This window comes from Hemicordylus capensis, chromosome 8 (assembly GCF_027244095.1).
Source record: "Hemicordylus capensis ecotype Gifberg chromosome 8, rHemCap1.1.pri, whole genome shotgun sequence".
NCBI lineage: Eukaryota > Metazoa > Chordata > Lepidosauria > Squamata > Cordylidae > Hemicordylus > Hemicordylus capensis.
The window spans coordinates 27063323-27090364 of record NC_069664.1 but is presented as its reverse complement, the minus strand read 5'-3'; the positions used below and the strand labels follow the sequence as shown (position 1 = coordinate 27090364).

General features: G+C 43.6%; 1 protein-coding gene across 3 annotated transcripts in view; it reads left to right on the top strand.

Moving 5' to 3' along the window:
- The first annotated feature begins 17516 nt into the window (after positions 1 to 17516).
- UBASH3B (ubiquitin associated and SH3 domain containing B) overlaps positions 17517 to 27042 on the top strand; it is a 65094-nt gene continuing 55568 nt past the window's right edge. For all 3 annotated transcript variants that reach the window (XM_053269575.1, XM_053269574.1, XM_053269576.1), the window contains exon 1: positions 17517 to 18125. In XM_053269575.1, the coding sequence (XP_053125550.1) occupies positions 17962 to 18125 (164 nt within the window). In that variant the 5' untranslated portion in view covers positions 17517 to 17961. The remainder of the gene's footprint in view (positions 18126 to 27042) is intronic.

Here is a 27042-nt window from a genome sequence, read left to right as displayed (position 1 = left end):
ATTTATTTCGTCTCACCACCACATACACACACAGACTCACTCACTCACTCAGGGGCTCACACTGGCTACACCCCCTAACATCCATGCATTCAATATTAGTGTTGTCTGTGTTTAGGGAGGAGGAATTCTCTAGATAAACTTTCTACCCTCTCGCACTAAGTTATAGGCACAGGCATTGCCTCAGAGTTGGGAGAGGAGGGAAGTGTATTCACTCCACTTCTTCTCCTATCAGCAGAAGCCAAAAGCCTGAGCTCCTCTCCAGGAGTCCACCAGACAAACAAAGCCCATCCCTGCTGATCGTCTCATCTTCTGAAGCCCCTGCCTTAATAAAGCCCTACATTTAGGACACTCCTCCCCCCTTCCAGCTTGCTCCTTCTTCCCTGGCTAGGCAAGTAGATTGGCCACCCAGTCCCTGGCCTCCAAAGGGGACTTGTTCTCTAACTGCACCCACTTCACTAGCATTTCTACACAAGGCTGCAGCTCTCTGAGCCCCTCCTGACTTCTGAAGGGTAATTACTGGGGTTGTCCTGGCATCTGGAGCCCCCCGCTTCTCTCGGCACACTGCCGTTTGACTGGGTAAACAACCCTGTCTCGTGGAGGAAGGTGGGCAACCCCAACAAGTGTGAAGAGCCTGTGTGCCTATAAGGTTCCTTCACACATTTGGGAACCCAGAGGCAACCAAGGACCCCAAATGCACAGAGGAGTTGACTACAGATAGAGCTCCTTCATATGAATGTCCAATATATGGACATCAGACCATGGTCTGTTTCTCCCAATATTTGGGGTAACAGCCTTTCTGGAGTGACTCAGAGGTGAGATAAAAGAACTCTGCCTAGAAGCATTTAGCTATTCTTACTAGATGTGTTCCAAGGCTCACCTTGGCACTAGAAACAGGTGCTGGTGTTGAGCCCTAGTCCAAACTAACCCTGTCCAAGGTATAATCAGACTATGCCAAAACCTAGAGGAAGAGTTCATTCCTTCCCCAAGCCATTCAGAACTCCAATGAAAACCAGCTTATCTACAAGAGCAAGATCCAGCTTGCATTCACTTTCCAGGCTTGACAACTCACTGCTAGAATCTCTGTTGTGGCAAGAAGTATTTTGGTTCACCAGCAGCAGCTATTCTGGAGACTACCGAGACTATGGCACCAGATCTGATGTCTAGATCTAGTGGTTGGATTGGCAGCCACCTGAGAACCCCATGTGTAGGACTCATGGATGCAAGGCCTACTTTATAAATACTTATTTTCTATATGGTGTCATAGCTCAGTGGTAGAGCACCTTCTTCACATGCCAAAGGTCCCTGGCATTCAATTGAATCCCTGGCATCTCCAGGTAGGGCTGGGAAAAATTATTGCCTGGAGCCCTGGAGAGCCAGTGCCACTGCCAGTCAGTGTAAACAATACCCAGCTACATTGACCAGCTGTCTCAGTATAAGGCAGCGTCATAGATCTCCACCATCAGCAAAAATAATTATTAAAGTTAGGATGTTGAGGAGTTTTTTTGTATCCCACAGACACCCACTTTTCACCTCAAAAATGTTCTAGCATGCAAAATCCAATACAGATCCATTCATAAGTATGATACACTAGTGACCCCTAGTGGCTACAATTCCATAAAGATGACCCAAAGGTTCTTGCCATCCAGGAAGTTTTACCATCTTATCTGATGCTCAGAGTTCATAAATTAACATATACGGGTACAAAGTCAAGAAATGGCAATTGAAAAATGGTGTTGAAAAATCTTAGTATCCAAAGAACAAAGAGACCAAAGAAGATTATGGAGAGAAAGCAAAGATGATAGATGGAAAGGATATGCAAAATTCCACTCAATGCTGCAGTCATTAAGTTATGAGCATGACGTCTTTAAACTTCTCTTGCTCCTATATTCAGTCTATTGTGCACTGCCTCTTTCAGAGCCAAACCCCAAAGACCTCAAGATGAGAAAGGTCATACGAAAGAATTGGGGGATCAGTTTCAGTTTTGCAGTAGAAGCCTGTGTGAGTGGTTGGGCCTGTATTATCTCCTCAGGAGCCTGAGGAATCCTAAGTCCAAATGGACTCTAGATAAAGTCACTCAGATAAGTTGTGCTTGGTTGTTTCCCCATTGCACTACCAAATTAATCTAAGTTTTATGAACTGAGCTTTTCCAATGAGTTGTCAGTAATAAATACCTGAGTTATTGCAGTAGTATTATTGCTGGTCAATGACCGAAATAAAGATATCTATCTATCTATCTATCTATCTATCTATCTGAGTTATTAGAAGAGATCTGGTACATGCTGCATTTTCACATACTAGCACGTGGTGTACATCCGTGGGTGAATCAGGCTTAAGTGGAGATTTACTGAAAACATGGTGGATTTTGAAAAGGCCACCCAACTTGAATTCTCAGTTTTTCTTTATTTTGCAAGCAACCCTTGAACACAAACCACTGCAAAGAATTCATATCTACGCAGCTTCTCAAAATATATGATACATTTGTCAACAGATACACACTCTCAGATCTGAATTGCCATTCTAAAGAGGGCTTTGAATTTCATCACTGGTTAAATCCTTAATGCAGACTGCACTTATGCCACCAATGTACGCATAATTGCACACACAGCAAAACACAGGCATTAGTGAGGGGAAATTTGAGTGTTGAACGACAGATAGAAAATGAAGAGCTGAGGCACACCATGACACACTATCATTAAGGAATCATAACTTCTTTCCTGTATTCCTACCACAGCTGTCAGTGACGCCTTGAAGGCAGGCCTTGTTCTAAAACACCATGTCAAACAGTCTCTCTCTACAGTCAAAAGGAGAAAGAGAGAGAGGCAAAAGTGTGAAAAGGACACATTTTCAATAGCACACCCATGTTCATTGCAAAAGCATGCTTTTAAAATAATCAAAGACATCCCCAAGACAATTTCCCATGCTGTCAGACATCATCATCATCATCATCATCATCATTAGACATGATGGAGAAAATTACTCTAAGTGGTCCCACTGAAATTAAAAGGCCATGTTAGGCAATGAGAAAATTTCCTCACCATATTTATATAGCACTTTTCAACCAAAACATACCTCAGAAAGGTAAGAGAAAATGCTTCCCTGTCCCCAATTAGCTCAAAATCTTAAAAACAAAACAAAAACCTCACACACAAAAGGAATCACCAGCAACAATCACTAGAAAGTTGCTATGCTGGGCACAAAAGGGACAGTTGCTCTCTCCCCTTGCTAAATATACCCAATCCATCACTTTCAAATGTGTTTCTTTGCTCATTTAGGAAGGGCAATTGATCCCCTATCACAAAGAGGATCCCAGTCTAAAAACATAAGAGGGAGATACTAGGAACAGTCCATGGGAGGGATGCTGTGCTGGGCTAAACAGGGACAGTTGCTTTTGCCCTGCTCAATATAAGAAAGCCACCACTTCAAGAAGTGCCTCTTTGCAGTAGGGGCTACTGCTATATAGTCAAGCAATTCCATTACCAATACAGTTTGATTGGCACTTCCCCATTTCCAGCTGAGGTGTGTATTTGGATGTTAACCAGTGCCAGGCACAAAGGGTTGTCCTCCAAAGGGATATGGGGGCAAACCATCTCCCCTGTCTGCACCACCCATCTCCTAGATGGTAGCTGTCAAATGGAATGGCTGTGTGTCGCTCTAGTCTTTTCTTAGTTCTACAGCTCCAGTCACCTATGCCTTAGTAACTGCCAGGTTAGATTATTCGTGTAGGGCAGGCCAGCTCAACTTCGGCCCTCCTGCAGATGTTGGCCTACAACTCCCATAATCCCTGGCTATGGACCACTGTGGCTGGGGATTGTGAGAGCTGTAATCCAAAAACGATCCATGTGGTCGCTAAGAGTCGACACCGACTTGATGGCACTTAAACAATCAATCAGTTAGTCAGTCCAAAAACAGTTGGGGGCCAAAGCTGAGCAGGCCTGGTGTAGGGTCAACATTGCCTCTAGCTGTACTCTCAAAAATTGCTGGTGGCAAAATTAAGGGGCCATTTTGGCAGCTGCAATATAGAGACCTTACTGGCATTGTAATGCTCCTATGAACCTGATCTATTTTCTTGACAGTGCCCACCAATACTTTGCATTTGTATAGTGCTTTGAGTGTTTTAAGTACTTCACATGTATTATCTCCTAACAAGCCTGGCAATAATCCTATAAGGTAAGTAGGTATTAGTATGCTCACATTGCAGCTAGGAAACTGAGGCTGAGAGGGGATGGCTTGCCAAAGGCCACCTAGCAAGTTCATGGCAGAAGTGAGATTTCAACCGTGGACTTCTGGATATGTAACTTAGTTTCACAGCCACCACACAGATGCATTGCCTTGATTGCTGTGGCCCCTGGAGTACTTTGCTTAGGGTGATTATGTAATGCTCTTCTTTCTGTAACAGCTGTGAGACCATTTGTTCCCAATTCATGTTTGGTTGTTTTTGGCAAACTGAGAGCAGTTTTACAGCCAATGAAAAATCAGCAACACATTCTGCTTTTGTATTTAATGGTATATTTAGCTTAAAATCCAAAGTAGATATGCCCAACTTGGATTTGCAAGAGGAAGAAAGAAAAATTCCTGCACAAGAAAGCTTTTTAAAAAGAAAGTTCAGAGCAAACCAATAGGAGTTCCTCTATTGGGCAAACACAAGCCCTTTTCATGGTACCCCCTGGGGAGGTGACTGTATGGCCCTCATTCCATTAGATGGTTACCCTCCCCAGGCAGCGGCTGAAACATCTTGTTTCTTTTTCATCGGAGCACAAGAATTCAGCGTTCACAATGGGCCCTTTATCATGCTGGCCTTATGTTTTCCGTGTCAAGTGTCTGAGGCACAGGCTCCAAAGATTCATCCAGCACCATGGATACAGAGTAATTAATGCAGGCAATGGGTTTGCTGCCGCTGCTGCTGGATGCTCCTTCCTTTGTCACTTCTGTGAATTTGAAACGGAAACCTTTTGCCTTCAAATTGCTCCAGCAGGTTCACCGGGGGCAGGGTGGGGCTTGTAGGCCATCTAGTCTCACCCCCTGCTCAATACAGGAAACCCAGAACTAGAGCATCTCCTACTCCAACATAAGGCTGTCTAGCCTCTGCTTACAGACTTCCCATGAAAAAGAGTCCATCATCTCCTAAGGGCATTAGTGACATTGATGAACTGCTCTTACCATCAAGAAGCTTATTGTAATCTTCCCCTGAAATCTGCCCTCCCGTAACTTAAGTCCATTAGATCTAGTCCTGTCCTCTGGGGCAGCAGAGAACAAGTCTTTGCCCTCTTCTGCACAACAGCCCTTCAGGTATTTGAAGAGTGTTTCTACTAGGGTTGCCAACATTGCATTGGCTGAAATTGGGACAGGGATTCCAAGGCGGCCAGGGGGGTGGGCTTGGCTACCTAGGGACGGGGCTTGACTAAAAAAATAACCACTGTTAGGTCAAAAAGCCGGAGAAATTGCATCCTGAATGGGCCAAGCATTTCCCCGCTGAAAATCAGAACATCCTGAACAGTGTGGGACAGTTGGCAGCCCTAGTTTCTACTCAAGATGAAGAGGATCTGTTTACAGAGCTAAGACATGCACTTAAAATGGCCACCATCCCAAAAAAAGAACCTGTTTGCTATGCAGTCTTCTCCCATGCCAGTGGAAGCATCCAGACTGACACATGTCTCTGAAGCAGAGAGCATCTGCCCAGGTCAAGCTGTAAGATCACCTATAATGGAGTGTACCGAATTTCTGCTTGTCATTTGGCTTTGCGGGGTTAAAGAGCCAAGACACAAACATTAGCAACACTAGAAGTGAAACAACTGAAAGCCTCAGAAGCGGAAATGTAGCCCACTGGCCCAAAACTGCACTCTTGCAGACTCAATATGTAATAACTAAGTGATGGTATAAAATCTTTCTGTATTTGCTCAAATATACACCTCTCTTAGGGCCAACGAGACAAGACAGTTGGAATCTGAGCAGGATAAACCATCCCTAAATTTCTTTCTTTTTTTAAACCACGAGGGTACTCAAACTACATCAGGTCCATGGCACTGAGGGGAGATGTTTTGCCTGTTCCCCTGCCCACCCGCTATATCCCAATGTATATTGGCTGCCCCGAGCTGCCATTTGCCCATTAAGGACAATATACAGGTGCAAACAATCACAGCAGGTGAAGTTGTTTGGAGGCATTTTCTGAAGAGAAGGAAACTTGCTGGTGTGAGTAATACTGATTATTTTATTCATAATATTTGCATATGTCTGGCATTTTCACATTGTTTGTATATGTGTTTGTAATTATTTGACTGATTGATTAATTGATAATTATAATTACAGCTCTTAATATACACATGTTTACATTGTGTTTTATTTGTGAGAGTAGGTTTTTGCAGGATTAGGAGGGTGGATTCTTAATTCAGGGGTGGTACCAGATGTTTCTTATACCTTAATAGAGAAGGACTATTCTCTATTGAGAGAATACAGGCTTTTCAAGAAACTCAGAGGGCCGAAGAAGTGATGGTTGCATAATTTCTGCAACCTGTCTGGAATCACTTTATATTTCTCCAGTTTAGGAGAAATGAGGTTTAGAAGTGAATCAAGATTTTTCTTCTTCTTTCAGCTTGTTCACTCTAGTTTTATGCAAAACGATTTGCCCATATCAAATATCAGCACCTCCATCTCACGATTCTCCTTTTATCTTCTGGTGTTAAGTGCATGAACACTTGTCTCCACCAGATGGCAGAGGATGCTTAAGACTGCCATTCTTTGAACAGCAGTGCCTCAAACAAGAATAGCTCAGTGGAGGCTCTCCCATTGTTAATGGACAACAACTCCCATCACCCCCCCCAACCACAATACATTGGTACTGGGGATGATAGGAGCTGTAGTCAAATAGCAGCTGGGGAATCTGTTGGCCACCCTTGAGTTTCAAATGGGCACGTTTCAGTGTAGGGATGTGCGAATCAATTCGGGTACAAATCAATTTGTACCCAAATCTAGCTGATTCAAGCAATTCAGAGACAGAACAAATCACCCCTGTGGTCCACTGGCTAGATTCGGGTCCAAATCGAATCATGCCAGATTCTATTCGAATTGATTTGAGATTAGGATTCCTCCTATTAATTCCCCCAGATTCCTAGCTTTCATTTTTTAAAAAAAAATGCTCAGAAAGGAAGGTGTGCAATGACTCCTCACAGGGATGCATTACGAGGAAAGGTTATTATACACCAAAGAATCCAAACACTAGAAAAACAGTGACCGCACATTTCGCTCCATAACTCCACTTCTACAAGGGCTAGAGTTTATCTTTTTTTAAAAAAATGAAAGCTGGGGATCCATGTTAGGGTTAGGATAGGGTGACTACAAATCCCCATTATTTCCTGTAGCCGAAATATGAAAAATAGTAACAACTTTTTAAAAGCCTCATTAAAAATCAACCAAGTGCCCCACTGCCTTGAAATCTGGGTGCTAAGTGGCACCCAATGGGGACCTACCTACCACTCAAATTTGGTGCCCCAAGACCTGTATAAGTGGTCTGAATAAATCCAAATCCGAATTAAATCAAATCCAAATTGAATCTGGGGTGATTCAAGGGGACAGATTCAGATACAAATCAAATTAGGGGTGATTTGATTCAGGCACAAATCAAATCAAAAAAATTGATTCATGCACATCCCTATTTCAGTGGGCCCTTTCCACAACACCACCTTGTTTTCTGAGAAACTCCATCATGTGTTTCTGCCTACAGAAACCATGCTTATTGTAGAGCAGGGTTGCTCAAATTCGGCCCTCCTGCAGATATTGGCCTACAACTCCCATAATCCCTGGCTATTGGCAACTGTGGCTGGGGATTATGGATGCTGTAGTCCAAAAACAGCTGGGGGCCCAAAGTTGAGCAGGCTTGCTGTAGATAATTCTGACAAGGGTTCTAGGGTGCAGAGCGGATTTCCTCAGGTTACCAACCAGTCCTGGAGGGCTTTCCCCATTGCTCTCCACCAGCTGAGTATGCCCTGGATAAGAGAATGGGCAAACTGAATTCAAGGGAAGTTTGTGCGCTGTTACTTACTGATGAACCCCTGAAAAGTGTACAAGGAACATTAGGTTTACAGGGTTGTATTTAGGGACAGGCAACCCAGGTGACAGTGTGGGGTACCAAGCTGGGGGAGCAGGGAGGTTGAGCATTTCAGTTATTCTTTTTTTTTAAAGTCCATACAATTAGAGCGGGACTGTGCTTCTATATGGTATTAATCAGATTTACAATTATAGTGTTAATCACAAATTTACAAATCCACGTGGACAAATTTACCACCTTTATACAGCAAGGATAAATGATGCATGAGTACATTCGTACATCAAAGTTGTGCAAGGGACTACAAAAACTGAGGTACTCAAAAACTGAGCAAATGGAAGTGGGTGCCAAAGATAATAGCCCCATTCACATGTTATGTTCAAAACTTGTACGATGAGTATACAATGAGTATACACAGATCTGTACACAGGTACAATGATTCACATGGTATGCTGAACGCAGATGCAGAAATACACTTCCTATCTGTACCATGTATTTGAAGAGCCTGTTTTCAGATTCACTTTAAAAATGAACCCAGGTACAGTCATTTGCACACAAACATAATGTCTGAATGGGGCTAATGAATGCCACTTTCCCGACAGACTACAATCTGGCAACCCTCATTGCAAGACCTTTCCAGAGAGACTGGTTTTCAATGGCTGAAAAGCCCTGAGACACCCAGCTTCTGATCTCTGTTCATTCATAAATTCAGTAAGCAGCATTGGGAAAGTGCTTTCTTTCTTAGCTCAGTTGCCCATCAGAATTACAAACCGGAAAGTGGTTGAAGGAACCCTTCACCTTATATAATAACACAAGTGCAAAAATCGAAAAGATGGCAGACAATGTCTCTGCTCAACACCAGAGGGAGCTCCAGGACCTGAATAGGAAAGATGCCTTCAATGTATTCCTCATAAATACCTTCAAAGTATTCCTCATAAAGACTCTTGTACAACTAAAAATCACACTGGTGTTAAAGGCAATTCCACATTCCGAACAAGAATGTGGGCCCAGAGAAAGGGCCAAGCATCTGATATAGTTCCACCTCTTAAGCTAACCAGGGCCACAATTACCTCTATGAAATGAAATCTGGGATTGTCAGTGTTCTGTAGGCTGCTCTAAGGACCCAGAAGGAAGGACAGGATAGAAATGTGATCAGTAATTATAATACGCACAAATCTGCTAAATGGGAGGTCACAACCGACCAAGACAGAGTAGCGGGGAAAGAGAGAGAGAAGGGAGGGGGAGGGGGGAAATTATTATTGTGTCTTTCTATTGATGTAATGCTCGGAGCAGTTAACAAAACTACAGTTAAAGGCAAACTAAAAAAACAAATAAGCAGGTTAAAACTCCAGCATGAAAAAATTTTTAAATGCCTGGATACATAAAAACATCTTAGTCTGGCACAAAAATTAACCATACAAAAGTTTCGCTCCACATGATCAGGAACCCTGAGAATGTGGGGCTCCCAATCACTGAGAGAGCCCTACAGGTATAGAACTGGGAATCAACTCAAGGCAGAAATTCAAGCTAAAAACATGATTAGGAGCAGGGCTTGCTGCTGTGATCCTGCTCCCTGCACTCATGCATACTCACTCACCCTGTCTAGAGTAGCAAACACATGTGCACAGAAAACTTCTTGGAGAAGCACTCTCTTTTTTTAGAATTTCAGTGCAAATTGTATTGGTTTTGGCAGCTACCCCATCTGGATGGGGTCACATTTCTCTATAAGGTTTAAGCAAAGCTACTACTTTTTGATGGAATAAGGGAGTTTCTGCATCTATCCCCATTAAAACTATTTCATCATGTATCAGACTAAGAAGTTCAGAACGAAGAAGTAAAGTCACCCTTTCTCCCAGGTCCACTGATCATTTAGCTCTAGATGGAAGAACGTCCAACATGCCTCCCCTAAAATTAGGGGGTTCCAACCACGGGAACCATCTACCCAGGGTCAGATATAATTCACTAGGTAAATGGTCGCTATCTGGGCGAGGGGCAATTCTAAATTTCCCCAAATAACCCAAAAGGTCAGAGGAAATAGCCATATAATCAATGGTGGAAAATCTGACACCAGACCAGTACGTAAACTCAGCCGGATGGTCATGTACCGTAGCTCCATTAAGGACATAGAAGGAACAGGTACTCAGTCTGGGAGCGCTTCTGGACTCACACCTCTCCCTGGTGTCCCAGGTTGAGGCAGTGGCCAGAGGCGCTTTCTATCAGCTTTGGCTGATACGCCAGCTGCATCCATTTCTTGAGATAAACCACCTCAGAACAGTGGTACATAATCTGGTAACCTCCAGACTTGACTACTGCAATGCGTTCTGTGGGGGGCTGCTTTTGGAAGTAGTCTAGAAACTGCAGTTGGTACAGAACGCAGCAGCCAGGTTGGTTGCTCGGTCATATTACACCTATATTAAAAGAACTACACTGGCTACCTATAATTTTCCAGGCAAAATACAAGGTGTTGGTTATAATTTATAAAGTCCTAAACAGCTAAGGCCCAGGGTATTTAAGAGAACATCGTCTTCACTATGAGCCCCATTGCAATCATTCAGAGAGGTTGGTCTGCAGTTGCCACCATCTTGTCTGGTGGCTACAAAGGGATGGCCCTTCTCCATTGCTTCCTCAAGACACTGGAATGCACTCCCTGATGAACTAAGAGCCTCCCCATCTCTGAGGACATTAAAAAAAGTCTCTATATACACATTTATTTACCCAAGCTTTTTAACTAGACTTGTTGTTTTAATTGTATTAAGGTTTTAATTTCTGTTTTAATTTGTTTTATGTTGTGGTAAACCACCCAGAGATGGAGTGTTAAAGAGGTGTGCAAATACAATAAATAAATCTAAATAAAATGAGGGAACATTGATTGATTAAAATAGTTGTACCGTCTTTCCTTCCCCAAAAAGAGATAGTCAACTAACCACCATAAACTCATAATCAACAAAACAAAACAAAAACTGCAGTGGTAAAAATAAATTAAGAACAGTGCTCTAATTACAGGGAAGGCCAGGCTTCATGTCTAGATTGTGACTCTTCACTCAGAATTAAGTGAATTTTCACATGAAGGTGCTCCTCAAAACTTGGTAGATTGTATGAAAATATTTATAACCCCTAACATGTTTGTCAAATAATGTTTGATATACATTTGCTACTAGGGCCAATCTGGAAATATATATATTCCAAATGTGTAGGTACCAGCAGCACCAAATTGTTGTGCATTATTCGTATAGCCTAGTGCAGAGTATTTAAAAGGAATCAGAAGGCTTAAATTGAAGAAGGCTCAGGGCCCTTCTGCGGCCAAACTGGGTTTGCCATCAAGCAGGCACTCAACAGGGAATTGCAGCTAATCCATATACACTAGTGAGTGTACCTGTATGATACTCATTTGCAAATATGTACTGGACACATTCACATGCTAGTGTACATTTGTAGCTTTAAATCATCTATGATGTACCTATAAATATGTTATGTATAAAGCAGCCTTCAGATTCCTTCAGAACACAAAACCGTTTTTTCTTTGTGTTGTTTCCACACTCAGGTTACCCCAACCAGCTGAAACGCATTCATGTTATAGACACCTAGATGGCCTTGTTGACAGATGGACTGGTTGCAAATAAGCAAGTTATCCCTCCAAGCGATATCATCATCTTTAGAATATTATTTCTCCAGTATCTTTGTAACATGCCAGGTGTTCGCAAAAAGGGAACAAAGGCATGTTTATCTTCAGAATTGTTCCAGGAATGTTGCCCATCAGCTTTTGAGCTTTCTCCTTGTATTGCAGGATTTGCTTTCAGTTCAATATGCTGAGATAAGTGCTTATGCAATTGAGATATAATGAACCAAAAAGCAGTGATAAACAGACAAGTTCTATACATATTTACTTGGGGGGGAAAGTCCCACAGAATTTGACGGGACTTATTCCCAAGTGATTGTAAACAGAATTGCAACCATAAAAGTCACATGCACAAAAAGCAACTGGTTAAGCTTGGATTTCGTGAGGGTTGCCAACTGACCAGAAAAGCAACCACCTTGGCCTGCTCTTGTGCCTTCGATAGCAGCACAATCTGCAGAAACTGTTCACAGTATGGAGAGAAGCATTATGTCTGCAGAATACATTCTGCCTAAGGAAAAAAAATGAACCGTATGGCAAGTTATGTGCACCCAAAGAGGTTTTGGATATAGGGTCGGGCCTACCATGAAGCGGGGTGATGCAAGCCATTTCGTGTGGACCAGTTCTCAGGGGTGGCATGGCAGCCCAAACAACACCTTCCTCCCATGGATGGCCTGCAGAGGAAAGAAGGCAAAATGACACCACACAGTGCTCTTCCTTTCCCCTTTCAAACAGAAAAGCAAAAAAGGAGAGAGAGATTTGAAAGAAGGAAGAGTCCGAGGGTGTGACTTTAATAGAGGAAGGAAAGGAATGGGGAGGGGAAGGACACAATTTGGTGCTCTGCTTCAGGCAGTAAAATACCATGGCCCAGCACTGTTGGGACATGTGTTCTTCAAGCAACATCCTCCCCTGGGCTATGAAGAAAGCCACTTTTGAAATGGAAGTCTCACAAGCAGTTTGCTACTAAGTGAAAGGAGCTCCTGTTCCAAAAAGAAAAGTTTACAACAATCCCCGCAGCACACACAATCCCTTGGGCATAACTAAAGTAGCTCTTTGGATCCTGGCCTTATTGTTTAATTTTGTGTCATTATTCAAAGCAAGTAAACTATCGCAAGAGCATTTCCTGGAAATACTGCAGCCCTTTTCTGAAGAGGCGAGGCGTCTTACAGCCACGGAAAGCTTTTGTGTTTCCTCCTCTTGTTTTCTTATTTCACAATATTACTATTGTTAGCCCACAGAGAAGGCTTAACATGGAGCAGGGGGGAAGGAGAGCCAAGTTCCGGGGGCGGAGAGAAATTTTTTTTTTTACCATAAGCCCTATCATTGCTCTTGCAAGCATACAGGCTCATACCAAGGTTTAGGGGGTGCTTCTGTGCCCTTTTCCCCTGCAATGCACAACTATGCCTCTGCACCTCTCTTTCCCTCCAGCTTCGTAAGGAGAAATTCAACAGGTGCAGCTTTCTACCCATGACCACACTTCTGTGCTGAAAAAAACTGAATCTGGGTTGGAATCTTGCATTTTTGTTTACTACTTAGTTACATATAACATTCAATATCCTTCTTTTAAGTTCAAATTAAGTGGCATACTGTTATAAAATAAAACAATAAATATATCCAGTTTTAATTTCAAATTAAAATAAAAATAATGATAGAGGAGAAAAAAACAAGTTCAGCAGTAACTAAGAACAGATCAAAGATTTAAAAGATCTGGATAAATAAAAACCTCTTGCCTAGTTCTGAAAAGACAGAAGGCTTCATGCCAGGCATTCATGTCACCACAGAAGGCAGAGATGCCCAGGGAAGGGCTTCTGAAGATGATCTCAACATTTGGGCTGGTTTGTGTGGGAGTTGGTGGTCCTTTATGGATCTCACATCCACAGCCAACATGCCACCCATTGCACTAAACTGGCCCCCAATATCAGTATCTTAATGTTCTAAGAGGATAAAATCATTTTCTTTCTTTCCCCTTCCAAATCCCATAATTATAAGCACAAAGGTCCTCCCAGGTTTAAACCCTGGCATCTCTCTTCAAAACAGATCTCAGAAAGCAAGTCTGGGAAAGACGACTGCCTCAGGACCAAGCTAAATGTGATTTGGGAGCTCTATATTTACAACTACCTATGCCAATCAATCTTTATTACGGTCATAGACGAGCATAAAGTATAAGGGGTGATTACATATTAAAAAGTAAGCGTAGATAAAAAGTACACAGGGTGATTACATATGGTATGGTACTTAAGGTACATAATAATACTAAAAATAATAAAAATAGTAGAACGTACACGAAGCATGAGGGCATAATAACCTGAAAAGGCATAAAAGTAATTAAAGTCATAAAAGTGCATAAAAAGCATTAAAAGGGATGGGGGGCATAAAAATGGATGCAAAAAGATTAAAAGACGTGAGAAGACAAAAATACATAAAAGCCTAAGTAATAAAACTGGATAATGGCCGGACTATAAGGCTAGAGGGGGCAGAAAGAAAAAGGGAGGAGCGTAAATCTTCTATTGAATCAGTATTGAGAGAGCAAATGTAGAGCCCACTTGATACTTGGAGCGCTGCCCGCAGGGGAAGGGGCCCAGTTGGGCACCATAGAGGAGCTGAGCTAACAGCTTGGCAATGAGCATGTCGAGAGCCGCGTGTACATAATGGCCTCCTCTAGTCCGCAGGAATTTGAGAATGGCAGAGGAGCTCCCCTGAGCATTCAGAGCCACATGTTCCCCTTGAGCTTTCCTAGAGCCGCCAGAATGAAAAACTACCCCTCCAGTATTTGAAGCGTGAAACCTGCTCGATCTTATGCCCTTCAACTCGCCATGAGTGGACTTTGGGCCTCCTGGTGAAAGCCATGATTTTAGTTTTGTAATAGTTGATTTCTAGGCAGTCCTTCCTACAGTGCAACATCAGGGCCCTCAGGGCCCTTCTAAGGCCGATGGGGTCCAAGGGGGGTCATCCATTGCTGCCCTGAGGCTCTGGAACACATTTCCTGCTGAAATAAGAGCCTCCCCATCTCTTACAACTTTTAAAAGGGTAGTCAAGACGCATTTGTTCACCCAGGCTTTTAATTAGATACTGTTTTAATTGTGTTTTAATAGTTTTAACTTTTAAATTTTAATTGTTGAAATGTTTTAATCTTTTATTGGCTGTTTTTATTGTCCTGTAAACCGCCCAGATAACTTGCATTTTGGGCAGTATATAAATGCATTAAATAAATAATAAATAAAATAAATCCGCATATAACAGGATGGCAATGTGTCTCCAGTGAGCTTTGGAGGGTGGAAATCTGGGTTGCTGAGCTGGCCCACCATAGAGTTAATATAAAAGTTGAAGAGGAGTGGGGCCAGAACACATCCATGCTCGATGCCCTTCTGAGTTGTAACAGCTCTTGTGAGGCAGCCTTGGGGGCTACATCTCACCTTAAGTGATGTGTCTACATGCAGGGTGTGAAGAAGATATAGCAGGCACCAGTCAATGGAGGAAGCTTCCAACTTATCCCATAGTTTGACACATGGGATGGAATCAAATGCTGCCTTAAGATCAATGAAGGTGGCATAAAAAGAGGTCACACTGCAGGAGGAGTATTTCCCGATGAGGTGCTGTAGAACTAAGCACTAAGAATTTCCCTGAAGCCTGCTTGTTCCTCAGCAAGAAGATTTTCCTGTTCCAAGCAATCCCTAAGTTTCCCATATAGGTGTCTCGCATAAAGTTTACTAATAATATTGAACAAACTAATGGGTCTGTAATTGGTGGGGTCATTCTTCCTGCCCTTTTAAAATATAGGGATGATTATCACTACCACCCCGCCCCCCCCAGTCCTTGGAGATTCGACCATTAGCGTCAATATAGGTGAAGAGTGATGTCAGAATAGGGGCCCACAAGTCCAGATTATTTTTAACAGCCTCCGGCAGAATAAGGTCCTCCCCTGAAGGATTTCCTGGTCTTAATTGGGTGACCAGACTGTGGATCTCTGAAGCTGATATGGCAATATGTGAGGCAATATGCTCCTCCCACCAAGGATATGGGGAATTATAACAATTCTCTGTGTGGAACTGGTGAATGAATGGCTTTAAAAGGAGCAAAATCGGGATATGATCACTGTCAAATTTGCGGGTAACCTCAAATCTCTCCACCAGAGGGAGCAGGTTCCCTGAGGCGATAAGGTAGTCGATCAGGCTCATTCTGGAGCCAGCCAGATAGGTTAACTAGGTGGGATGGTCATTTTCAAGTGAGCCATTCAAAATGAAGAGGTTAAGTCTGGTGGTCATTAGACTCAGGCAGAGAGAGACCCACATAATTTGACCTCTGGTCCTTTGAAAGGTGGATAGAAGGGTTGGGTGGATAGGCCCTCTGCTGAGTGTATAGGCAGGGATGGGGAACCTTGGCACTCCTGCAGATGTTGGCCTACAATTCCCATAATCCCTAGCTATTGGCCTCTGTGGCTGGGGATTATGGGAGTTGTAGTCCAAAAACAGCTGGAGTGCCAAGGTTCCCCATCCCTGGTATAGGGTATAATCATCAGGACCCAGTCTAGTGTTGAAATCACCACCCATCACCACATATGCTTAGGAAAAGAAAGGAGGAGGCGGTCTGCTGCATAGTTTTCCAGTTCAGCCCACATTGATCTGACCTGTAGCTTCCTCCATTGTGGAGGGAGATAAACGTTAATTATCAACAGTTCGCAGCAGCTGAATTGAATCAAAAGTGCCATAGCATATTGCTTGAACGGTGGAGGCAGTTTCGAGGATGCGTGTAGGGAAGTAGCAGCAAACACGCCGCTAAGGTGGCAAAAGAGTCCCTTCCTCACCCTGCCTCCCTCCCAAATAAATAAGACGGGTTGGCCCATCTTATGTTGCTATGAGAGGCCTAGGATACTAGGAAATTCAACACTGAGGCTGTACATGTACTTTCAAAAATGCTCTATTAGTGCTCAGAAATCCACAAGCAATGTTTTTCCTGCTTTAGGTATCACCCCACACATACACCATAACTGATCAGAAAGAAGATACCACCACCACCAATTTGCCCTTCTCAGATGCTGAATCATGCAGCCCTATAACTAGGCTCAGATGCAATCCCACCCCACATCCTTCTCATGGTCAAACTGACACGGTCTGGGGAGAGCCTTGTTAGTTCCACTGAAAATGAGCCAGACAGTGAAGGAAAGCTACATTATTGAAACTGACAAGGCTTTCCAATGTTATTTTAAAAAACACTGGTAGAAATGTATTCATTATTGTAATAGTAGGCATTCAACTATAAACTTTAAAAGTGAAATACAAACAATTGTATAATAATAATATTTAGGTAATACTTCTCTTTTGTTATCCTGTTAATTTGTTTTTCCTGTTTGTGATTTGCATCATCACTTCCTAATGGTTATGGCAGTATATAAGTTACTTCCCTGTTCCTTTTTCTTCCTCTCTTAAAATATTAGCACTTGGGATCATCCAATGAACCTGAATAGCAGAAGATTCAGATATGCAAAATAAAGTCGTTCTTCACACCATGTATAATTAAATTATGGAACTCACTGCTACTGTGAATCCTCGATAGTCAGAGATGGTATGAATCTGTTGCTGGGGGGAGTAACGGTGGGAGAGGGCCACTGTTGCTATCATGCCCTGCTTTTGGGTTTCCTAGAGGCGTCTGGCTAGCTACTGTGGGAAGCAGGCCACTGGACTAGATGGATCTTTGACTTGAACCAGCGTTTTCCCACCCACCAAATTAATAAATAAGGTCCTAAGTGTCTCTTTGACGAAGGCCTTATCGACCTTCGTGGTTGCAGAGACTCCTCGACGGCTGTTTGGGGTTGCAACTGTCTCTTTAAGAGGGGGCGGGGCTCCTTTTGGCAAGAAGGGGGGGAAAGGGGCGAAGGGAACAGGGAGGGAGCCTGCCAACCTCAGGATTCCTTTTTGCTTCTCTTTGATCCATTCAGAAATTCCTGGTTGCAAAAACAAACCATTAGATGCATTAAATTCCCCGAGACTCTTCCAAGGGCGGCGAAGCGAGCGCGGCGATTGGATGGATCTCCTTTGGTGGTGCACACGTGTGGCAAAAAGGAAGGGAAGAGCTTCCTGGGCAGCAACAACGACCAGTACCTTTGTAAAGGCGAAACCAGCGGCAGCAGGAGTGACTTTGGAAGGCAAGCTTGTAGCCAACCCAGGAAGCTGCCACTGCATCCGTGGCTGAGCCTACACACCCCGAGACACAGACCCACACCAGCCACGCCAACCTTCGCTTGGATCCTGTTCCCCAAGGGGCTGTGTGCTGTGGTCTACTCCGCCTGCCCCGGGTCGCGGTGCTCTGGGATGGCCGGATGATAGCGCAGCGCCGCCACCCCACGCCGCGCACCATGGCTGCCAAGGAAGAGCTGTACAGCAAAGTCACCCCCACGAGAAACAGGCAGCCCCGCACGGGGACGGTCAAGCACGGCTCCTCGCTGGACATCCTCCTCTCCATGGGGTTCCCCAAAGCGAGAGCGTGAGTCGGGCCAGGAGCGCGCGGGGGGCGAGGGAGACTCCCCTCATCCCGATCTGTTGTTTTGTGCGTGCGTGGGCTGGGGGGGGGGGCGGCCGCGGGGGAGGGACTGAGTCATCCCTTTTGCTTCCCGGAGGATTGGGGAAAGGAGGAAGAGGAGCATCCATTCAGGACCGGGGTTAGTCGCGGGGGTTGTGCTTTTCGGCCACGGCTGCAAGTGCCACTGGGGGTGTGATATTGCGATGGCGGGCGAGCTTGTGCAGCGGCGGGATAAGATGTCACAGGCTTGCACCCTCGCAAGAGGGCAGCTGACATGCTGATGATGCGGCTTCTCTGAACGTGTGCTTCAAAGCGGAGCTTCTCTCGCTCGCTCGCTCTCTCTTATTTTTTTCCGCCTCGGCTTCGTAATCCGGACGGAGCTGCCTGCGGCAGAGAGGCACAGGCCACGCGCACTGCAGCGTCTTCCTCCTCTGTTGGTGGTTTGGGGGTCTCTGGCACGACCGGAGGAGCCGTGATGGTGTCGCTGGAGGAGCGATGAGAAAACGAGGCGGGGTGGGGGAGAGGGGAGAGGCTGAGGAAGGGCCGGGGGTCGCTGGATCATGCCGCCAGCCCTGCTGCCTGCCTTCCTCTCTTTCTCCCCCCCCCCCGCCCCGGCATGCTTTCCTCTTCTAGGTAGCAGTTAGCAAAGGAAAGAGACGCTGCTTGTTGCAACGCTCATGGAGATTTTGCCAGGCCTGGCTGTCCTCCAGGACAGAAGGTCGTTTAGCTCATGGCTGGAGGACAGCCCTCAGATCTTCAAGGGCTGCAGGTTCATAAGCATCTCCAGTTAAAGGGCTCTGGGCCAGCAGGCCTCTGACATTTGGGAGCTCCTTAGCTAAGGGCTGGCCCCTCCAAGCTGCAGGGGGTGGTGGGGGACATGGGGAAATATACATCCAAACTCAGTCTGTGTGCCACTCTTGTGTCCATCCCCTGGGAGGCAGGGAGGCCCCTTCGTTGATACAGGTAGTCGGCTAGCTTTCTTACTGCTCTCACCTGCACTTAGTATTGCTGTTCTTTTTATTGGCCTGTTTGGCAGCCTGATCTAAGCAGCTAAGCTTTCTACATCATTTACCTCCCTATCCAGAAAAACAGTATGGATATCAGACTGCTGTTAATGCCAAAGAATCGGGGCCCATACAAACAAAAAAGAGGTGGTGACCCTACTGACCCCAGCCCAGTTTCCAGCAGGAAACCCAGGCCGGCTGGCCAAAAATGATGCCAGTGCTAACAATACACAGAGGATTGGCTCAAACCCGGTAAAAAGCAGCTCATTCTAGCATTATTTTTATCCCACTCTTCCTCCAAGGAGTTCAGAATGGCACACTTAATCTCTTCCCCTCTATTTTCACAACAGTCATATGATGTGGGCTGCAACATAGTGACTGACTGGCCCAAGGTCACCGAGAGAGCTTCATGGCCTACTGGGGATTTGAACTCGGGTCCCCACACTCCTAGTCCAACACTTGCCCCCATTATACCACAGTGACACTCTGGGAGGCATACATGGTCCCCCGTTATTTTAGCCTCACAACAATCCTGTGATGACTGTTAGTAGGTTAGATTGAGAGCCATAAAAACAGCAATGGTGAGACCTGCAATTCTGGCCTACTTGCTTGTTTTGTGCTCTTTGTGTTCATGTGGGCAGTTCCAGATAATTCAGTAAGAACGAGTGTTGTCTGCACTATTAAGTGGTTCAAACACGATCATTCAGAAACATGAATTTTGGTGATCCTGGAGGTTGTGCTTCCTTAACCAATATAGCAATGTTGGTGTGAAGGCGGAGAGGTGTTTGGGATACTGTGGTCTGCAGTGTTTCTAATTCTTTCCAGCTCCAACCATATTAAGAACCATATCAGTCCCAACCATATTTTGCCTTCTCTTCTTCCTACTAACATTAATACAATGAATATTTATATACCACTTTTCAAGAAAAGTCCCCAAAGCGGTTTAGATAGATAGAAAGAAATATAAATATGGCTCGTTGTCTACCAAAGGGCTCACAATCTAAAAAAGAAATATAGGATAGATACCAGCAACAGCCACTGGAGGGATAAGGTGCTGTGGATGGAAAGGGCTAGTTGCTCTCCCCCTACTAAATATTATTATTATTATTATTATTATTATTATTATTATTATTACTACTATTTTATTTTACATTTATATCCCACTCTTCCTCCAAGGAGCCCAGAGCAGTGTACTACATACTTGAGTTTCTCTTTCACAACAACCCTGTGAAGTAGGTTAGGCTGAGAGAGAAGTGACTGGCCCAGAGTCAACCAGCTAGTATTATGGCTGAATGGGGATTTGAACTCGGGTCTCCCCAGTCCTAGTCCAGTACTCTAACCACTACAGCACACTGGCTCTCCACTTTAAAAAAGTGCCTCTTTGCTCTTTTGGCAGGGGTAAGATTAAGATAAGAAAGGGAAAGAGAACATCAAAAGCACTGGGTCTAGTAGGTGGGATTACATGATTTAGGATGAAAATTAAACCAGGAAGGTGGTGCTTAGATCTGCTTAGCCTTTCCTTTTGTAGTTGATCTTATGGGATCCAACACACTCTCACACATAAAATTGCCTCATCTCTCTGAATAGCAAATATGGAGTTGTATTTAAAGCACCAGTATTTATAAGGCTCAGGATAGGGTTCAAACAACATTTCAGATTCCTAGGCATGTTCATAGATTTATAAGGCTCAGTATTTATAAGGCTCAGGATAGGGTTCAAACAACATTTCAGATTCCTAGGCATGTTCATAGATTTTTAGGAACAAGCCATACACAAGAATATTACCTACATTTCTGTGTACTTAGTTGGTTTCACCTAAAACTTGCCAAAAATATCCCCTTGTGCATCACTGTTGCTTGCAGACCCACTCAGTATTTCATTGTTCATTTTTCCATTGTCCTACTTCAGTTTCTTTATCTCTGTTAATGATTTAGAGCCATATATAGATGCTGAGAACTATCGCTGAAATGCAGCACTTCTTAACTCAATGGCAGAGAAGAAAAGAGTGACCATGCTCAGAGCCTGGATGGAAAATGCAGAGTCTGTCAGCACTAACTGCAGACATTCAGGGCTTTAACTTCATGGCTGTGCCATCCAGTTCTGACATCCAAGAGCTATTTTATTTCAGAATCCAACTGAGTGTACAACCGTTTGTATTTTCATATATCTGTGCTTGTACACTGATGATTGGACATTGGAAACTAAAGCTGAAATTATCTAGGCTGCAATGGTCAGACATTAAAACTCAAGTCTGGAACAAATACCGTCTTCTCTGCAATCGCACACTCTAAAATGTGGACCACTCTTCAAAACAAGAGGCAATCTAATGAGGTCATGTTGGGCAGCAAGATAGTTTGTGTGTTGATGAGGCTCTGCAGAGCTAATGAGGGAAGGTATTTATCAACAGAAGCCGAATGTGAGTTGCCCTTTTCAAGGAGAAACTGTCCAGGCGACATCCACAGATTAGGATAGAGTTGTTTCCACCAAGAAGCTGCCCAGATGTTAAGTAGATCAAGATGCACTTTTCCTAGAGCTTGTCGATATAGTTAAGAATCAGAGGTAAAGGTTAATTTGGGTTTTTATGCTGAGATAGGAACTTCTGTCTCTTCCATCTAGCCATATTCAAACATTATGATTTCGTACATTCAGGTGTCTGTACGCATATAGATGTTTTAATGCCAGATAGGAAATGTACTGCTGGATGAGCACTCAGTATAACACGTGAATAACTATACATGTGTACAGATCTGTATGTGTATACATTATACATAGACTGTACATGCATTGACCATAATGTACAAATAGGCCTTATGTGGCCAGAGATTTTTATCTAGTTCCAGAAAGCATCTTCAAACATTAAAGCACCTGTAGCTACCCAAGTCGTGCACAAACATCTCATGCTTTTGCTTGTGCTGCTGCTATGTAAAAGAAAGCATGGTGTTATGTAAAAGTTTGTAAAAGAAGCAGATGACTTTGCTCATCAGAAGTCATTAACTTTTATCCTATCCCTTAATAGAAGTTGACTTCCATCATTGCTTTTTAGATGGAACCAGTGGTGTGTTTGTGCTAAAAATAGGCAAGTTGTACTAAAGCAATTCAGAATTGTGCAGAAAAGCTTATGGAAGAAGGTGATCCTTAAGTATCCAAAATAAGAGAAATCCAGAATAAGAGAAATTGTGCAACTGTGCATAAGGTGTCCAGATAATAGAAATGTGCCTTCCTGTACACTTGATTCAGCATTTGAGATCTTTCACCGGGCTTCTCCATCAACTGAAATGTGGCAGGTAGAACAGTGGCACCTGAAAAAAGATTAAAGGGATGCAGAAGGGGCAAAGTGCGTTTTGTGGAGAAGAACTATGTCCCACATGTTAGGTATCTGAGAGGAAAATAATGGAGCATTTCACATGAATGCGCCTGTCCTAAACATAAGCAGAAATGCACCTACAAAGAACTACTATTTGCATAAATATATTGAGATTTTTAATATGCACTGGCTGAGGATAACAAAGTATGTTAGAAGTGCCTTTCCTTCAAGTTACCTTAGGGATTCAGCAAAGGGGGGGTGGTGGCGGCGGCAGGGAAGCAAGCTGTTTTTCTGTAGGTTGTCCTCTGTGCACACACCTTTTGACACCATGTATGAAACAAGGCCTTTTTAGTTGTGGTGCTGACATTTTGAAATGCCCTCCCTGGAGAGTCCAATAAGGCCCTGACACTGTATGCTTTCTGGCAACTGGTGAAAAGTTGACACTTAAAGGAGGTCTTTGGGGGGAAGCTGAGCCAATTGTCTGGTTTGAGAGCTGATTCTATGATTGTAGAATTTTATCATGGTATTTGATATTGTGCTTTTTGGCACTTTGAACTGAGAAGAAAAGTGGAATAGGCATAAAACAAAAGCAAACAAATAGTTCTGGTTTGCTCATCTCAAGGAAGGACAAAGACATGCTCCCATTGTACAGGAACTTTCCTCCTGGGGCAAATAGCAGACATGGGGGAACGGCCCAATCCAAACTGAGACTATGGCAGGGATACAGGATTAAGCCCCATCTTGCTGTGGTCCTCATCCAGATCAGAGCCCATGTGGGGTCTCTATGCTTTAGAAAACCCCACATGCAGCCGCAGCTACACAAAAGACATATTGTCTAGTTTGGTTCTTGGTATGAACATTCAGCACATGTTGCATATTCTGCATTCTCTCTCCTACCACAAGGACTACAAACTCACAGCTCTTATATTTTAACAAGTAACATGTGTTGTTTTAAACAACTTTATGAACCACCCAGAATTGTCATAAGCAGGCAAATGTAGTAATCCAGACCTATTGCCTGCTGCTGGCCAAGGAAAAGATTTATTTATTTTTTAACAGAACTGGGCCACTTTTCAGCTCCAGAACTGGACCCTGATCATGCATTTGAACTGGAGACAAAATACTATACAGTATTAAACTATTTCAGCCAATGGGTATATTTTGAATAGTTGGTATTGTTTGAAAGTACCATGAACACTCTTATAGCATGTTCTGTTTTCCAGAGGTCGTTTCCCACCCTTAAAATGCCCATTAAAAGGCAGTACAAAGTTAGAAATAATGCTTTCCTTGGTGTTCATAAAATAAAATAAAAATCTAACAAAACAGGCAAAAACACACAAACTCAAATTGCAGCTGGCGCTTTCTGGTCCAAATCTGGTTTGACAGAAGCCTTGAAGGCGAGAGGGCACCTTCCCTCCTTTGATAAGAAAATGCTGAGAACATTCAGAGTGAAAGGACAAAGCTGGCAGTTGGGAGAGACCAAACATGCCTTTGTCAGGTGTTCTCCTAGGAGATTTGGGCGATCCTGCAAGGAACAGAGAGGCCTCCTGAAAAATACAAGGTCTTGTTGTTTCGCAAGATGCTCCAGAGGCTTCTGCAAACAAACAGCAGAATTTAAACTTCAGGATTCAGAAAAATCAGGCTTGAGATTTAGAAGGGCTCTTGGTGCTTTTTATTATCCAAGACGAGTCATATTTGCTTTCCTAAGTAGCTTGCAATAAATATTTGAGAGACTGCACTCCTTTCTCCCCCCTCCCACCCCACCCCTTATGCTTAGCTTTCTGGTTCACTTTGCCAATAATTCAACTTGCAGAGCTGCTGTGAGATTGATCCCTTCGTTGCTTTTTGTTCTTATTTTTAATTTCTACTTTTTTTTTTAAAGTTTCTTTTACAAAGGGATAAAATCTCAGTACCCCTCTACTCTATACTCAGAAATGGAAAATGCAGCAAGACTGATTCAGTTCTAACATAAGTCCTAATATACAGTTCAATATGCTGCTGTCCTAAGCATACAAAGTTAGTGTAGTGTGATGACTGAGGCTGCAATCCCATGCACACTTACCTGAAAGTCCAAGACAGTGGGACTTCTTCTGACCAAACATGCACAAGACTGAGCTGTGAGCTAGAAAATCCCTGGTCTAATTTTGGCCTCTACCATAAGTTCCTTCCAATGGCCTTGGGAAAACGAATCTCTCTTAGGCTCAACAACACATCTGCAAAATGGGGATAATAATACTGACCTACTTTACAGAGTTAATGTATAAAGTGAGTTTGACACCCTAAATTATTGCATACATGCAGATTATTACTATCATTATTATTTTGCACCAGGAACTAGTAGTTTCCCACTTAACTCAGCCAGAATAACTTTCAAGCAATCTTGCTTATGAAGAGTTCTTTATGTCATACTTTCCCTTTTCCTGCCCTTTCTTTAAGCAGTACTTTAGGTTTTCCTTCGGTTTGCCTGCCTCCAGCCCTCTTGCCTTGCAACAGTGCATGCTTTAGCATAGAGCAGCTCCTTCCTGTAGTTGCTGGTGCAGAATTCCTAGACAAAGTCTCGTGGAACAGCAGAGAGAGCAATTGCCCAGCTGCTGCTTGTCTTCCAGCAAAAGTGGATTGCTTCAAGACTCCCAGCACTTGCAGACCACCCCTGCAATTCTTTCATGACCCCCTTGGCAGGCGTGGCCAACCTGAGGCTCTCCAGCTGCTGCTGAACTACAACTCTTATCATCCCCAGCCTCACTACATTGAGGCTGGGGAAGCTGGGAGTTGTAGTCCAACAGCTGGAGAACCTCAGGTTGGCCACCCCTGCTGTAGTATAGTAGTGAGTTTCAAATGTGCATGTTTCAGTGGAGCTTTTCCACATCCACTTGTCTGAAGAAACCCCTTGAAGATATGCTTACAGAAGCCCTGCATATGTGTAGAGAATTCTGGTGAGGGTTCTCATCAAGCACATGACATTTTATTTCCTCGGGGTTCCCACCATTTCTGGAGGGCTTCACCTTTACTCCTCATCAACTGAGTTTGCTACCAAGGCCAACCAAAATGCGTGGAACCCGGATTGCGTTAATAGATAACAATATTATGACATGGGATTTTCCCATTTATGGACCCATCTAGGTGCCACTCAAAGGAAGTGGCCCTATTACCCTAACATACTACTAATGTGTTTTGTGTTTTGTTTCTTCCTTCCACTCAGTAACTAATACTTAAAACAGGCAGAGACAGACAGTCACACACTATTTTAGTATAGACTTTGGATAGCTAAAACCTGGCACAATGGCTCAACAAATAACTTGAATCATTAACTGCTCTAGCTCATGGATATATAATTCCTAAATCCAAGCATTGTGGCTGCTGCTAAGCAATGGTGTACATCTGGACTGGAATGAATCCAAATGGGGGGAGTTAAGGGGTGGGAGAACCAAATAGTGGGATTGAACAAGGCTCCTACAATTGAGATAGCAGCTGTACAGGAAAGAAAACCCTGGAGAGAGGAGGTGAAATTTCGAGGCATATTCCTGGAGGGGGATATCATTCCACATACGGAACTGTGATTGACTCATCCTTCAAAATTATTTTCTAAAATGGAACATTTACAACACAACCCTAAGCAAAGTTATTGCGGAGTAACACACAAGTCCCTAGAAAATGTGCATGAGAATGCATCCTCCATCTTTTAAATGTGCTTAATGGTAAGGCACAGAGACCCCACTGTGGGATGTCTATCATGCAAATTAGACAATCTTTTACAACTATTTTAAAATTTGTTCAGAACCTACAGTTTGCAGTTTTACAGTGATTTGCAAGCTTTCTACAGTAGCTTCAAATAACCCTTTCCATATTGACTGGCTTGTTGCATGACCCCGTTAGATTTGGGCATGGTCTGGGGTGCATAGTCAGAGCACTGGCTGACTAAAGGGGAACATGACTGAGTGGCTGGTTCACACAGCTGTTCAAATCTAGGTTCAATGTGGGTTATTGACATTAGCATGATTCTTTGAAGCCACGCCAAGATGGGGATCTCAGATTCATCTTGGGACATAAGTCCCCTTGGTATGGGTTCACACAATCATATTGATGTTGGTAACTCTCTTTAATCCTAGAGTTGAATGATTGTGTGACCTAGACCAGTGTGAAGAGAATGGAGAGACATAAATTCATTGAGCGGATGATTGGCAGGAGGTTCAGGACAGACAAAGAAAGGACTTCTTCACACAGTGCATAATTAATGTATGGCAGGGTTCTCAAACTTGGGTCCCCAGCTGTTGTTGGACTACAACTGCCATCATTCCTAGGAGTGATGGGAGTTGTAGTCCAACATCATCTGGGGACCCAAGTTTGAGAACCCCTGTTGTATGGAATTCTCTGCCACAGGACGTGGTGAGGTGGCTTTAAAAAGGGATTAGCCAATTTATTGGAGAAGGAAAGGTATCTAATTAGCTGTTAATCATGATAACCAAATTGAGCCTTCAGATTCAGAGGCAGTTTGCCACTGAATAACAGTTGCTGGGGAGCAGCAGCCAGAGAGGGCTAGTGTCTTCATGTCCTGCTTGTGGGCTTTCTAGAGGCA